Source organism: Camelus ferus, chromosome 23 (assembly GCF_009834535.1).
Source record: "Camelus ferus isolate YT-003-E chromosome 23, BCGSAC_Cfer_1.0, whole genome shotgun sequence".
NCBI classification, from domain to species: Eukaryota; Metazoa; Chordata; class Mammalia; order Artiodactyla; family Camelidae; genus Camelus; species Camelus ferus.
Genome location: NC_045718.1, coordinates 455,042 through 470,459, shown reverse-complemented (window position 1 = coordinate 470,459; position 15,418 = coordinate 455,042). Strand labels below are relative to the sequence as shown.

The window sequence follows — 15,418 nt, the reverse complement described above, 5'->3', positions numbered from 1 at the left end:
AAAATCTGACCCTGGGGAAGGAAAAGAAGACTATAACATTTATAAAATGATGGTAAGAATCAATTTCATATGTAAAATCTCACAAAGGAACAAGTTATTTACAACCTTAAGGCAAATCTCCATTTTCCTTTTTTCACTGAGGAATGAAAGGTCATTTAGAACCCAGTTTCAAAACTGTCTGCAATGCTACAGGTAGCCTACCTTAATAAGAGCAGATGCTACAAGAACTGGGCACCCGCCTACTGCACACCAGACAGAAGCAACCCTGAGAATGCTACTGTCACTGTGATAATTAAATAAAAGAGCATATGAGAATTAGGAAGCCACAGGAAAGCCACTTGACTTCTCTAGGCTTCAGTTTTCTCAGAATCCAAAATAAAAAAGATTTTAACTAAATGATCCTGAAGGCCTCATCCAGTGCCAACATTCCGCAGATCACAATCTATAAAATACTATTCTGTTCTATGGGCAGCTGACAATTATATGGAATAAAACTAGAGGCACTGTTAAAAATATTACACAACATCCTCCTCTATCAATGAAGTGGATACAAAGCAGTATTTTGTCGAAGATACACTTCACTGGTAACGGTGGCCACAGTCGCACTGTTCTACAGAGAGGCATCTAGTTTCACGCAAACCTCTGTTCTCAGTTGACATCAATAGGGGAGGGAACAGTACAACCTTTTGTATGTCTTTATATCATTTTTAAAATCATTCCACTTTTTAAAATATTCACACAGTTTTCTAGACCAATGATTCAATTTTAAAGGGTTTATATGCACAGGTGAATGCAGGCAAATACTACGCAATGCATTTAGGGTTATTCAAAACTTTCTGCATAAAACAAAGCACCATAAGTGGCATCCCAGACGAGATCCTAAAAGAGAAAAAGGACATTAGGAAAAAAACTAATGAAATCCAAAAAAGTATAGAGTTTAGGTAATCATTATACACCAACACTGGTTCATTAACTGTCACAAAGGTACCACAGTAATGTAAGATGTTAACATTAGGGAAAACTGGGTGCAGGTACGTGGGAATTTTTTTTTTTTCTATTTCTGCAATAGTCTCATACATTTAAAACTATTCTAAAATTAAAAGTTCATTTAAACTAAAGGACTGTGAGTTCTGAAAATGAAAGAGAAATACTCTGCAGTTTTCACTGGAAGTGTTACACCCAATAACATGCTATATCCATTGTTAAGAAGAGAAGACTAACAATCACTGACTACCTAAAAATTGACAGCTAATGTGCTTCACATACAGGAGTTACTTTAAGAGGGGTAATGAAATAAATCAAACCATTATATTATACTTGAAGATATTATCTCTGAATCTGAAATAGTGTATGCAGTTCTAAACCTCAAAAAAGCTAAAAGGACTATAAAATATCCACAAGATAACAAAAATAATGGGCTCAAGAAACCACCTATATCAGGACAGCTAAAGAAAATAAGATTCATACTGTGTTAGTTAGTACTGATGCTAAATTGGGCTTTTCCCACACATACCAGACACAGGAATATAATTTTTAGTTGTATGGACTCTAGAGCCAGACAGCGTAGGTTTGGGTTTGGCAAGTTGCTATACCACTGTATGAATCAGTTTCTGAAACCATTTCTAAAACTGGAGATAGTAACAGTGCCTTCCTCACAGGGCTGTTAGGATTAAACAAGTTACTATATGTAAAGTGGGTGGCAGTGTCTGCACATGGCAGGTGCTATATATGCATTAGCTAAGAACACGAATGAAAGGCAGAAGTCAAGCCCTCTGACCTTCTGTGAAATACAGAAAAGAAGGTGAAAAAAATAATTAAAGACTTCTTTTGTAGTATAAGGAGATATAATCAAAATTACGAATGTTTTTAAAAACCTGAACGCTGATTTATATATCCAAGTCCCAAGACCGTATTCAGCCAAGAACACGGTCTCTGAAACTGACATTATTCAGAACAGATAAACATATCTCATACGGTAAATAATAAATATGAGGAGCTCACTATTTCAAGAAGTGACAGTGACAGAAAATATAAAAAGATTCAAAAGGGACACATGTTCAAATGGCATCACTATAAACAGCCATGGCTAAAAAACTGGCTTTTATGAAACCATTAAAGTCACTACCCAATGGGACAACCATGACATCTCACATCAAGAACACAAGAGCAGAATATTGGGTGGTAGGAACTCAGAATGGCTGAGGGAATTAAACAATGTGAAATGAATACTATTTATGACTGACTCTACTCAGTCAACTATCAATCAGTCCTTTAATGATTTAGTCTGTGATTTTTCCAGAACCATTATTTCTTTCATTTCCTTCTACCTATCCTTTATTTCCCCATCTAAATGAGCAAACTTAGGAAAGCAGAGAGAAAATGTGGAATTCTAAAACTGGTTTTGTTGTTAATGGTACTTACGAAATAGTCTGTAAAGAACTACATTAAGAACAGCTAAAATAAAGCTGTTTCCTCATCTGCCACTTCCTATTGTCTACACACTCCATTTATCACAGATGGGTAAGAATACAAAATCTGAAATTAAACAAAACTTGGAAAAACCCAATCATCTCCTTTATAAAATATGACAATACTTTCCTAATAGCTAAGTTCCTGAGGCTACCTGCCTTAAGAAGAAGCATTTTGTTATGTTAAAATCATTGGGAGGGCTCCACGACAAGTCTGTCCAGCATGACTCAAAGAGGCTGACACATGTGCAAAAGTGGGGACTGCCCTCACCCTGGGGAATGCTAGGCAAGGTCTGCGCAGACCCCTGCTGGTGGCTCCAGCCAGAACAGTCCTTTCCCCTAGTGAGCTAGTCATGTTATTACTTTCTATGGGTGCCAGACTGAAAAGCGTTTTGAAACCTGCTAATAATGGAAAGAACTGAAAGGTTTTCAGAATATCTTGTAATAACCTTTAATGAAAAAAGCCATGCAAACAAACACATGTATATGGATGACTGGGAGGTTGTGCTGGGCACCAGAAGTTGACACATTGTAACTGATGGTACTGCAATTAAAAAAGAAAACAGAAAGCAAGCTTTTTCAGGACTCCTCTTCCTTTATTTGGGGAAAAGAAGTAACTTAAAATAAGTCTAACAAACCTCTACTGCTAATTGAAAGGACTGCTAAGGGTACAAATACAAATCCTTATTAAATGAAAGCTCCTGAATCTCAAAATCTAAATAAAAACTTAAGCCTTTCCATCAATAGATACTTTCCTATTTATAATCAAAATTCTGCCTGGGGTAAAATTAAAATATTGTCTTGCTATAATAAGCTCAAGCTACAAATTTTATACATGATAATTAATCATCAACAATTTAAAAGACTATTAAGATGTTTAGAATTTTAACTCCCACAATTAAAATCTTACTTATTTTCTTCTATATTCTTAACATATTAATATTAAAAGTATTTGATAACTATCTTAAAGCTTTTCCACTAAATGAATCCAATTATAAGTAATTTTCTTACCCACTAGCCTCTGGAGGAAATCTGACGATAACCTTTCCCATCTCAGCGCCGGGAAGCTCAACAAATCTCCCAATGTCTTGCTTTTTCTCAGGTGCCTAAAAAGCAGAACAACAACAAAAATAGCTATATGGCTAAGTGGAACACCTTTAAATCCTAACTTTACTACACAAGCCTAATACGTAAAACAGATCAAAGCAGAATGACTAGCTGGGAAGAGGACCTCTCCTACTATACTCCACGTCATTTCTTCCTACAGAATCCACGAAAAGGCTCTACAGAAGCCCAGGACTCGAAGGTCACAACAGTTCAAAACCAGAGAACAGAGGACCTGAGAGGAAGAAAAGACGGCACAGCTACAAAATAACGAGAGTGTAGCCTCACACTGGGTGGTCATCACCCTTCCGCAGTATAATTACAAAAATTAAGGCTTAGGACAGGCAAGCAGCTAAAGACAAACCGAGACTAAATAGTGGCAGATCCTTCCAAAAAGATCACTCTTTATTCGTGAAGAAAACAAACAAACAAACAAACCTGTGAACAAGAATCATCTTCTTTTTAGACCTAGGATCTCAGACAGACAAGATATCAGCATTAAAAATAATTTTAAAAGCCTTACCGCTTTAGCTTTGGTTGTTGAAACATTCCACTTGGTACCTACTGACTGGAAGGCCTGCTGGGCTTCAAGAAAGCCAAACCAACGTTTTACATGAACTGGAGCTTTGTTCTGTTCCAACTGGTCCTGCCATGCAGTATTTCCTATTAGCAAACATAATTTTAAAACCATTCAATAAATCTGAAATTTCAAAAGCAAAGTTCCAGTCTTGGTTAATCTCAGTAAATGAGATGGCTTAAAGCTCTGCTTCCATGACATTTTAAAATCTAGGTGTACATGGAAGTGATTTCTAATACTTTTAACATATTTTACAGAATTCACAAAAATTAATTAAAATATTTTTTCGTATCAATTCACTGAAGTGAATACCAAATCTTGCCCTCACCACTGCCACAGACCCACTATGAGGCCAATCCTGCACGTCACAATTAAGGAAAAGCTTTAAGTAGATCAACTAGAGAACAAAATAAAAATCAAGAAGTAAGTCCTCTCTTCAGATGTAATATCAAAAGTGGTGCTGAAGGAAAGTTTATTTAACTCTTTAACATCACAAAGCTACCTCTGTAAGATACTGCCTTCCTTTCATGAACATTAAGTCAAAAATCACAATAGGCAAAAATATCATAAACCGATAGATGAAAAGTTCTAACTAGGAAAGGCCTTCATTTTGTGTTGGTTATAACAACTTAATTTGGAGAAAAGGTTAAGTCACAGAAAAAGTATAGAGGCTATTAAAAAAACCCCACATAATCCAGGTTTAAAGAATGATAAAACATTTGGTACATTTGTTTCAGGTTTTTTTTTTTTTTTTAAGAAAATAAGCTAACAGAATTCAAGTCCTCTTTGTATCATGCATCAATCCCATATTCTTACCTGTTCCAAACTAGTCATAGAAGATGGAAAAAGTGACTTCCCAGAGGAACAACTCCAGGTGACCCCACCCCACCCACCCCTCTCACACACTACTGAGCAATCAGAGACAACAGGAACTGCCGTAAAGTAACGGCTGAGATAGGAGAGCGGCCGACATAAACAGGATGAGGAACAAGGCCAGCTCCAAAGGCAAGACAGGAGCTGTGGTAGTAAGACAGGGTTAACCTCCAGGAACAAGGAGGTCATTCCTTTGTAAGAAAGTCCTAAGTGACTGCTATTGGGTAGAGAGAGAGATGTTCATCTATGGAGAAATACACATACTTCTTATTCAGCAAAATATCAAATAATTAAAACAGAACATTCTTCAAGAAAAATTACTGATACCTTTTAGGGTGGCCCAAACACATAAATCTGCTAAGCTCAGGGAGTTTCCAACTAAGTACGTTCTCAGAGATAGACAATGATTAAGCTCATTGATTGCAGAAGTAAACAAATTACATGAAGACAATTTTGTAGCACTGAACTCCAACCAGTGATCAATCTGTGAAAAGAAATGCATCCCAAGGTTTAGATTTAAACGAACTAGCAAACAAATGATCTCAGGGTTAGAACCATGCCTATCTTATCTCGATTACAGAATTTACCATTATGTAGACTTGACTGTGATTGCCTGGGATCTAAACTGGCACTTAAATGCATTTTGTTATTTTTCTATGCTTTCTTTTTTTCTTTCTTTTTTTTTCTTTTTTTTGCAGTGGTGTGGAAAGGCACTTGAGGGAAGAAAAAGAGAAATAAAGATAGGAGTGCTGGCTGCAGGAAGGAACAACAAACCTGATCAAACCACACAGACAGCATGGAGCTAAACAGATTCATCCACTTGCAGAATTTAAAAGTAAATGCTTGGCAACTATTCAAGGTATTTCGAATTTTATAAGATTTAGGGAAGTTAGAACTGAATACAAAGAGGGAGGAAAGCATCTAAAGTGCTGTATTGAAAGTTAATCTACTATTGCTATAATTAAATAAGGTATATACTTAGAAAGGAAAATGGGATCCAAACTATGCGTGTGACCCTAGACAAACCTTGTAACTTTTCTAGGCCTGCTGCCTCATCTGTAAAGAAGCTGCATAAAATGACGGACACGGTCCTATCCAGCTATGAAATTCTAGGAATCTAGGCAGAGGAAGACAGCACGAAATGACTCAGTAGGACAGCTGGTATGGGTTTAAAAGTTCAAATTTAGGAGCTAAGAGTCTTTTCCTGAAAATAAAAACAGATGCAAATTCCTTAATTTGTTCTATAACTAACATTCTGTTAATATCCTTAAATAGAATAATAGTCTGTAAGTCAACAATGAAATGAAGAAATTCTCAAAAGAGCAGAAGCCTAAATCAAAACAAAACAAAATACACCCAATGCGTTGTTCATTCCTTACCTCCGTATGTTCCAACAGGTTAGAACCATACAGCCCAGCTGTAGTTGCAATTCTAGCCAAGTAGCGGAGTATGGAATTTATGTCCGTGAATACTACATTTCTAGAATATAAGCATGAGATAAAACAGTACTGTGGCACTAGCAAATCAGTCAGAGTCATGAGACTTATGAAGAAACATAAAAATAAAAATTTTATAATGCAGTAAGATATAAATATATATCATGTATTTTCTACTATAGTGAAAAAATAGATCTAATTTGTTCTTTACTCTGTTTCTATCAAATTCCAACTTGTTTTGAAAAGTTCAGCTAAATCCAATAGCTCACTGAAGAGCAGACTATCTATACCATGTTCTATTCTTCTAATTTAGTTTCTACACATCTATTCAGTGATAAAAATATGAAAATATAATTGGGATATTGAGAATCAAATGATTTAAAGTAAATCAAGGCAATGAAGCCAAAGATATACTGTCATAATGAAGCAAGTTTTATCAACTTCCAGGTAAAACTTGTGTAAAACTTTAATTTAAAAAAGACACAGACCCATAAGCAAAAAGAGACTTAGGAGAAGAGACAATAGCAATAAAATTTCAAAGGCTGGAAAGCAGATGGAGTTAACAGGTCTGAAAAAACTGATTCTTAAATGGATAGTGGACAGAGCTGAAAACCAACCCAATTTAAACTTTTTGAATCCTCGAAAGACTTACAAATCAATGGAGCCAGGTATCCTTGAAAATGAGTGAACTGGGGCTCAAATAAGGAGGACTGGTGAAAGCCTATTTAAAAATCAGCCAGAAACACAGATATCTCCAACCCTATTCTGCACAGCTGGCCACTCCTCTAACCCAATCCTGAAAAAAACAGAGCCTTATTCTCTAAAAACCAAAACAGAGGGGTCTCTCACCTGGGGGAAATCTGGCATAGCTGAAGTCTGGCTATTCAGGTAACAGGGAGAATAAAAGACTATGTACACTGGATGCTGAGATCCTCAGCCTTCCTCTTACCCTCAGCTCCCTAAATATTCTGGCACCTGCCCTTCCTCACCTTCCAAACAGGAGACTGAAAGTCTACTCTGGGTAGATAATCTGACCCACTCAAGAGGAAAAGAATGAAGGACACTATCATCAGAAGCTCCTTAAAACGGACAGCTCAGTCAGATCATCCCAGAGTAACGCTCAGCAGTGACAAGGCCACCCTGGAGTTCAGAACTTGTAAACGGCTTTTATCTCCCCGTCAAAATCTAGGAAATCCATCAGGAGTTACCAAATATTTGAAGAAAGCCTTAAACTTGAAAGGTAGCAACCAAAATAAACACACAGGCATAACCTGGGCATATCAAGGAAATAAAAACTTTAAAAATAAGTGAATAAATAAATTTCTTCCGAGTAATGAAAAAACCATACTGCCATCATAAAATAAGAACAGGATACTATAACCAGAAAATAAGTAACAGAACTCTCAGATACTAAAAATATAACAGCAGAAATAAAAACCTAATCTAAAAAAATGGGATGATAAAGTTGAAGAACTCTCCAGAAAGTGAAGAAAAATGAAGGAAACATAACTAAATAAGGTGATATTTGAAGAAAATAAGAGGCCTAACCCCAGCATCCACATAAAAAACAGCAAATGGAAAGTTATCAAACAAGAAAATTCTGAAGTTCCAAAAAGAGAAGAATTTCTAAGTTTCCACTTTAAAAAGAGCAACCAAGCACCCAGCAAAACAGATGAAAAAAAGACTCAGACTAAAGCATATTATCGAGAAATTTCTGAATACTGAATCTCAGAGGAAGATTCCTACAGACTTCCTGAAGTCACATAGAAAAGGTAGCAATCAGAAAGGTTTCAGAAGGAGAACAAACAACAATTATTCCGCGGAAAAGTAAAAGCTGCATGATAGGCAATCCTAACGTGAGGCTCTGTAGTGAATACAACTTACAGGGTACTCAGTGTAAACACTGAATGGTGATCTAATCAAAATCATAGCACAACTACAATGGGAGGAAGGAGGACATGGGGAGTGGACGGCTATGTCTGTGTGAGTGAGTGTCTTCCCAAGGCCATCAGTTTATTATAGACCGTTTACACACATTTCAGAATCTGCATCCTGCTTGAGAATACCCTTGAAACCCTTTCAATTTGGTCCAGATTCTACTATCTGGCAAAGTATTCTTAGAAGAATCTGAAACCAGGTTGTGTTTATTCCTTAGCTTCATTAAACAAGTGCCTTCCAGTTCTTTTTCATTCTTTTCAGTGGGTTCCAAAAGAAAGAGACAAGTTCAAGGGCTCAATCTTCCATATATCGTGGGACACAAATAACTCATTTTAATCAAGAACATACAGTGTATGTTCATCACAGAAAATTTTGAAAACAAAGAAAAAAAATCCACAATTCCAAAACCCAGAAATATATATTATTAAAAGTATTTATTTTTTCTATGTAGATACGTAGTTTTACATTTACATCTTGCTTTTTTATTAACATTAGATTATGAGCATATCCATCATTAGAAATTCTTCATAAGCCTCTTTTTCATAAATGCCTACTATTCCATGCTGTGGATTTACCAAATTTATTTTCTATTACTACTGATTTTAAAGACTTCCAATTTTCCACCAGAATGAACTATAATGGAATTAAAACCCCACATACACAAATCCTTCTCTACATTTCTAGCTTTTTTTAGACAGATTATAAAATATGTGTGGGCAGATAGCTTGTTGACAAATTCAAGTCTCTGGATATAGTTCTTTTAGAATGAGGAAGAAAAGTACACTTCTTTCTGGAGACAATCTACCAATTAGCAAGTAAAACAAGCATACAACATTTAATTCTGAATATTTAAAAAATGCAGTTCAGTACTGAAAACAAAGATATAAAAGCACTTACTCAGATACACGAAGAATATTCTCTTTCCCTTCTTCAACAGAAATGCTGACGCTGTCTTTCACATGTTCTACTGCCAATAAAGCTCCTAAAAATAATGAAATGGAAAGATTCATCTCTCCTTATAAACAATGTAGCATTTAAAACTTGAATCATAAAGCATTAAGGATGAGTCAACAAACCAATATTAAGTCCTGTAAAGAGTACTTTTTTCCCAATAGTCTGTAGACACAAAGTATAGCCTCCTGGTCTTGGAGAAGTAACAAACCAGAAACCATTCCTCGGCATAGTCTGTTGTTTTGAATACGTTGGGCTTCCAGTTAGGAGCAATGAAATTAATCTTTTCCTCCCTCAGGAGAAAAGAAGAAATCAGAATAGTGCCTTGCTTGTATAAAAGCTATTATTAATAGGGTCAGAGTGATTACTATGTGGTAGGCACTGCCAGACGTCTTACCTTTATCATCATTTTTAATCTTTGTAGTAACCTTAAAAGGTAGGCACCTTTATTTCTGTTTTATAGAAACCGAGGCTTGGAGGGGGTTAAATAACTAGCCCAAAGTCCTTGACTAAATATGTGGCAGTCAGGATTTAAATGCAGGTCTAAGGGAGTCAGTACAAGCAGAACTCAAACTCTAAAATACAGTGTAATCTGCCTCTCAACGCATCACACAGTTTATTAAATATTCATTAACTCTCTGTCCCTTAATTTATCTAAGATGGACAACTAGCACACAGATCCTAGTTTATAAATACCATGCTCCAATGGAAACAGGGCTGTGGCAAGGAAGGTACAGGATAACCTGTTTTTATTATTTTACTGTGCTAGAAAGCAAGGACTCAAAGAATGATAAGAGATATGCCAAAGGGACACTGAACTCAGCTTGGAGGGGCTCCCACTGGCAAACAGGGGCAATTTGACTACTAAAGTAATACTCAAGTTTTAGTATACCCATACCATAGAATCCTATACAGTAAATAAAAAGAATGAACTACTATTACAGGCAACCAGATAGATGAATCTCAAAGAATTATCCTTGGTACAAAAGAATACATCTGATACGATTCAATGTATGAAGTTCTAGAAAAAGCATAATGATAGTGACAGAAAGCAGCTCAGAGGCTATCAGCCGCCAGAGACAGGGAAAGGGAATTGACTGCAAAAGGGTATGAAGGGACTTTCTGAAGTGAGGAGAATATTTTATTTCACTACTGTGGTGGTTACATACTGTCCCTATTTGTCAATCAATTTGTAACTTGAAATTGGTGAACTCTATTATATGAGAGTTTTAATCAATAAAACTAATTTTAAAAATAAAAAGATGACACTTTAAAAACAGAAAATGAAAAATAATAGAGTATAACCTATTGAATATATTTTGCTATGAATTTTTTTAATGAGAAAAAGATCTCATAAAAAAATGCCAAGTAATACGTGTAGAAGGAATGACAGAATTGGATGGTCACCACTTGGCAACATTTTAATAATAATCAAGTTGGGCAGGAAGCATCAACGGATGCTGAAACCAGTGGGTGAAGCTTTGCTGGGGAGCGGAATGTTTACACGGTCCCAAAGCACCACCCCACAAAAATGCCCATCAATTGCAAAAGGGAAAACTCTGCAGTGGGGAAAGCTGTCAGATACCATCTTAAGTACTCAAGGTTAGACCATCAGTAATGGGAAAAATTCATACACCAATGAATAGGCTGCAACTGAAGAACAATGAATCATTTCTGTGCTTTTTCTGCCAAAGATGTGTAGCCTGAATCTAGCCATGAGGAACCATGAAACAACCTGATGAAGGGACCTTCTTCAAGCAAGTGGCCTGTAATCTCCAGAGAGGTTAAACCTATGAAAGCCAAAGAAAGACATAAAAATCATTCCAGATTGAAAGATACTGGGGAGACATGACAAGTAGGTGCAAGGTTCAATCCTAGATCTTGATCCTAGGCAGAATGGAGGTACTATTGGAATAATCAGTGTAGAAATATGAATGGGGTCTGTGCATGAGATGGAAGAACTGTATCAATGTGTATTTCCTGATTTTAATAGTCCTGTGAAGTCACACAGTTTTCCTACTTGAGAGAGATGGACATTGGAACATTCTAGGGTGTTGCAGCATCATGATCTGCAGTATGCTCTCCAGTGGTACTGGAGGAATAGAAATGTTATTTTATTTTTGTACCTTTTTAAAGTGTGAAATTATTTTAACATTTAAAACAAAATATGGTGAACGCATATAAAATAGGAAAATTCTAGCAATGCAATCTGGTTTTCTAAATGTTTCATCTAACTTTATTGATTATTCAAAAATGTATTTGAATTAAGTAATCGGGAACAATTAAGTAAAACACAAAAAGAGGAAGGAGTGAAGCAAATAGAAATATACATTCTATAACTGGTCTATAGTTCATAATGACAACAAATTTCTTTAAGACCCTCTTCCAAAATACTGACAGGTGTGGCTCTCAGTTTTATAATTCACTAATGAAACAGGTCTATCATCTTTAGGGTGATTTTCTAACTAACATTAGTAAAAACTATAGCTACTGAGTAACTACAACGTGTCAGGAGCCTGATTTACAGTCTCACTGAATTCTGGAAACAACCATATGTGGAAGATATTATTCCTTGTTTCTTAAACAAGGAAACCATGGAAGATGTCAAACAAGGAACTTGCCAAGGTTCCACAACTAGTTAAGTGGCAGCCAGAATGGACCCAAGTCTCCAGGAGCCAAATGTCTTTTCTCTTAACCATGAGGTCAAATAATCGAGTGCTTTCCAACTGCAGAATCAAACCCATTTCTTTTAGAGTTCATCGATTTGTGTGAGGTTAGCCCATAATTATTAAAATCAATGTGCTAAAACATTATCAGTTTTGAAAATATTTAAAGGGACTATTAAATTGTGTTTTTTGTTCCAAGAGATTCAAAATACCCTATAATGAGAATATAATGAGTAATTTCATCAGCCGTATGTGGCTGACTGTATCTAAAGGCCTGGGCTTCTCACACATTAAAAGCACCTGTGAGTCTACATTAAGAACTGCATTAACAAATACGAGCTCAACAAACTGCTTAAATTATTTTGTGCAATTTACCAAAGCAATTTAAAAAAAATAACCTTAGCTACGTTGAGAAAGCAAACGGACTTTAAGATGTATCCGATGACAAGTCCGATCTTTTTTCTCTGACGTTTACTACATCCATAGGATGTGTAGTAAAACAACCCCATCAGTCCGCAGTGCACTCGAGTGTTCCAGCAATTACCCTGCCACCTTTAATTAAAAATAAATGCAACCTCAGTTGAGTATTTTAAATGCTTCTACGACCGTCTGCCTTACTCCCTTTGAACCCAATGAAACGTAAAGAAAAGTTGAGTCAAGTGGATTGAAGATCTTTTCTGAGAAGAGGAAGGTAAAGATAAGTGGAGTTAGGGGGAAAACGCTAAAAGAGTGAGCTAAGCATGGGGACTTCAAGTTTTAAAACGTTATGTCTACGACCAGCTCTCGGGCTCCAGGGGAAACCATTTCAAAAACGGAGATGGGAGTAAGCTGGGAGTCATCCTCGGAGATAAAGTCCGAAGCCGAGCCTCGTGTCACCCTGCCCTGGCTCACACCGTGCCCACCTCCACGCCCCAGACGCACCTGCCAGGGACAGAGGGCGAGAGGCGCGGGGCTACCCCGTGGACACTCCGCGGGATGGGGCAGGCCTAACCTCCCGGACCGCGACCGCCACTGCGCCAAGCCGGGGCGCGGCGACCTTCCCCGCCCTGCACCCTCCCGGGCTGATGCAACCCACACAGGTCCACGGCTCCGGCCCCTTACCCAGCGGAGGGTCTCCCGAATTCACCGTCAGACACAGCGTCCCCATCTTCACCAGTGTGACGATCTACCTGTCACTGCACACGCCTGGCCGCCCCAAACACCCCACACTCGCCGGAAGCGAGAAGCTGCAACGTGTGCGCGAGCCTGACGCTGCCGCAGCCTTCACCCCTCCCCCGCGCCGCGGCCGCCGTCTTGGCGCACAGCGCAGTGCGTCATCGCTGCGCGCCTCCTCCGTCCCGCCGCCAGCATGGGGGGCCTCGACCCCGCCCCTGGGCATCTTGGCCCTCGGGGGCCAACGTGGCGGATGTGGCGTTCTACGCCGCACAGGGGAGACGGTATAGTGGACGACATTTTACGACACATCGTAAAGCAAGGAGCCGTCCGCAGCGTGCCGGGCGTTCACCGGAATCCCAAAACAAAACAAGCAAACGGGGTGGTCTTCTGTTGGTATGTAAACGCAGAAAAAGTGCTGGAAGCATACAGGTCGACGGCCACGGTGACACTGGGGGTGAGGGAGGTTTTTCTATGTTTACTCTTTGTTTTAAAAAAAATGTATTTTCAAGAATTATCTTCGTACTTGATAATGGTGGTGGAAATAAAAGAATTTATTTATCAAAGGCATTGCTGAAAGCCGTTACCCCAGTCTTGGCTCTGTTCGCCTAGGCTGCGCAAGCGTGCTTTTAGAGGGTCATCGGATTCCTGCTCTCTAAGCCTTGCGGTGCGTGTGTGCTCGCGAGTGCTCTGTAAGCATATTCCAAGGGCTGTTGTTACGCACAAGGGGCCAGAGATAGATCACAAAACACATCTCGACCTCATCACCCCCTCCACCGTCTCAACCTCCCAAAGGCTTCTCTGTTTTCACTAGGGAGTGCCGCTTAAATTAAATATGAGACTTGAGTGCTTAATGCAGCTATAGAGGCGTTACCCGTGCCTGTCCCAGCCCCTCACCAAAGACGGCTGCATCTCCAGCGTAGGCAGGGCACCCGCAGCGGAATAGGACCTGTCCCCTTACCCCTACCTTCCTATAAGAATCTCTAGGGATGGGTTTCATAATCTCATTTTACCAAGTTTCCAGGTAATTCTATGCACAACAAGCTGTGCCCCCCTCCCCTTATTTGGAGTTGAACAAGCTGGGTTTATTGCTCATTTCACTGAGGAAGCACACACTGTGGGGCATCTCACTAATAAGGAAGGATTTATTACAGGATTTGGGCTTGTGGTAGGTAATTTGGGGAGCAGTTCAAGAAAGGGGTTTTGGTTTGGATGGATGCTGCCAGGAACAGGGAGCAATGGTGTGGTTGGCTATCTTAATAAATCCTACCTAGTAGGAGGGAGGAACAAAGCAAGGCTCAAGCTGTGATTGGTAAAGCAGCAGCAGGCACTCATATTAGCCAGGACGGGCATGTTTGACTGTTTTTGTGGCTTGGACAATGTTCACATTTTGTCTGTGTTCAGACGGTGTTATGGCGTGGTCTTGTCTTGATTCATCACAGTCACAGCAGGGCCTTGTCTGACGATGTTCTGTGAAACTGTTTATGTTCAACAGGAGAATGCCAAGGCCCAGCTGTGAGTGCCAGGCCAGCTGGCTGTGGGGCTGTTCCTCTTTCTTAACAATAATGATTGCAAACCATTGTGTAGCACTGTTCTGAGCGCTTTATATAAGCGAGTTCATTTTTTCCTTCCAACAACCCTATGAGGTGTATATTGATATGGTATTACCCCGTTTTCCAGATGAAAACAGTTTTTACTTGCCTAGGAAGCACTAGAACTGAGATTCACTTGCAGGCAGTCTGGCTCCAGAGGCTGTGCTCTTATCACACGGCTCTGAGGGAAGGGCAGACTCTCTGGGTTCCAGTCCTGACTCCACCATTTCATTTCCCAGCCTCATGGCTGTTGACAGGTGGCCTAACCCTTTTGAGCCTCAGTCTGCTCATCCGTTAAACAGGTCCAATAATAGTGCCTATCACACTGCGCTTTTCTGCCTCTCTTTATTGAAATTGATTTCTCTTCTGAACGCTCTGCTAACTCTCCAGATTCTTTTTTGCTGAAACCGTATCTTAGATGTCATTGGATTCCACATAGTGCCTGGCACAGAGTACTTCCTACTCTATCATACTTGGTACCAGTAAAAGGCCACAAAGCTACTGATTGCCAGGAGAGTGGGGGGAATGATACGAAGTTTACTTTGAAAAATATAATTAAGAATTGTGAAACAATGAAAATAAATTTGCATCTTCTGTTGTACAAAATGTAGGTGTTCTTGCAACTATGTGTTAATTCTTAGAACAAAGAATAAATTAAATA

General features: G+C 38.7%; 1 protein-coding gene across 2 annotated transcripts in view; it reads right to left on the bottom strand.

Moving 5' to 3' along the window:
- Positions 1-13,297, bottom strand: part of EPRS1 (glutamyl-prolyl-tRNA synthetase 1) — a 56,115-nt gene extending 42,818 nt beyond the window's left edge. For both annotated transcript variants that reach the window (XM_032466746.1, XM_006188153.3), the window contains exons 1-6: positions 13,115-13,297; positions 9,294-9,378; positions 6,402-6,501; positions 5,350-5,506; positions 4,096-4,235; positions 3,480-3,574 (exon numbers count right to left, since the gene is read on the bottom strand). In XM_032466746.1, coding sequence (XP_032322637.1) covers positions 3,480-3,574; positions 4,096-4,235; positions 5,350-5,506; positions 6,402-6,501; positions 9,294-9,378; positions 13,115-13,160 — 623 coding nt within the window. In that variant the 5' untranslated portion in view covers positions 13,161-13,297. The remainder of the gene's footprint in view (positions 1-3,479; positions 3,575-4,095; positions 4,236-5,349; positions 5,507-6,401; positions 6,502-9,293; positions 9,379-13,114) is intronic.
- Between the last annotated feature and the right edge of the window lie 2,121 nt (positions 13,298-15,418).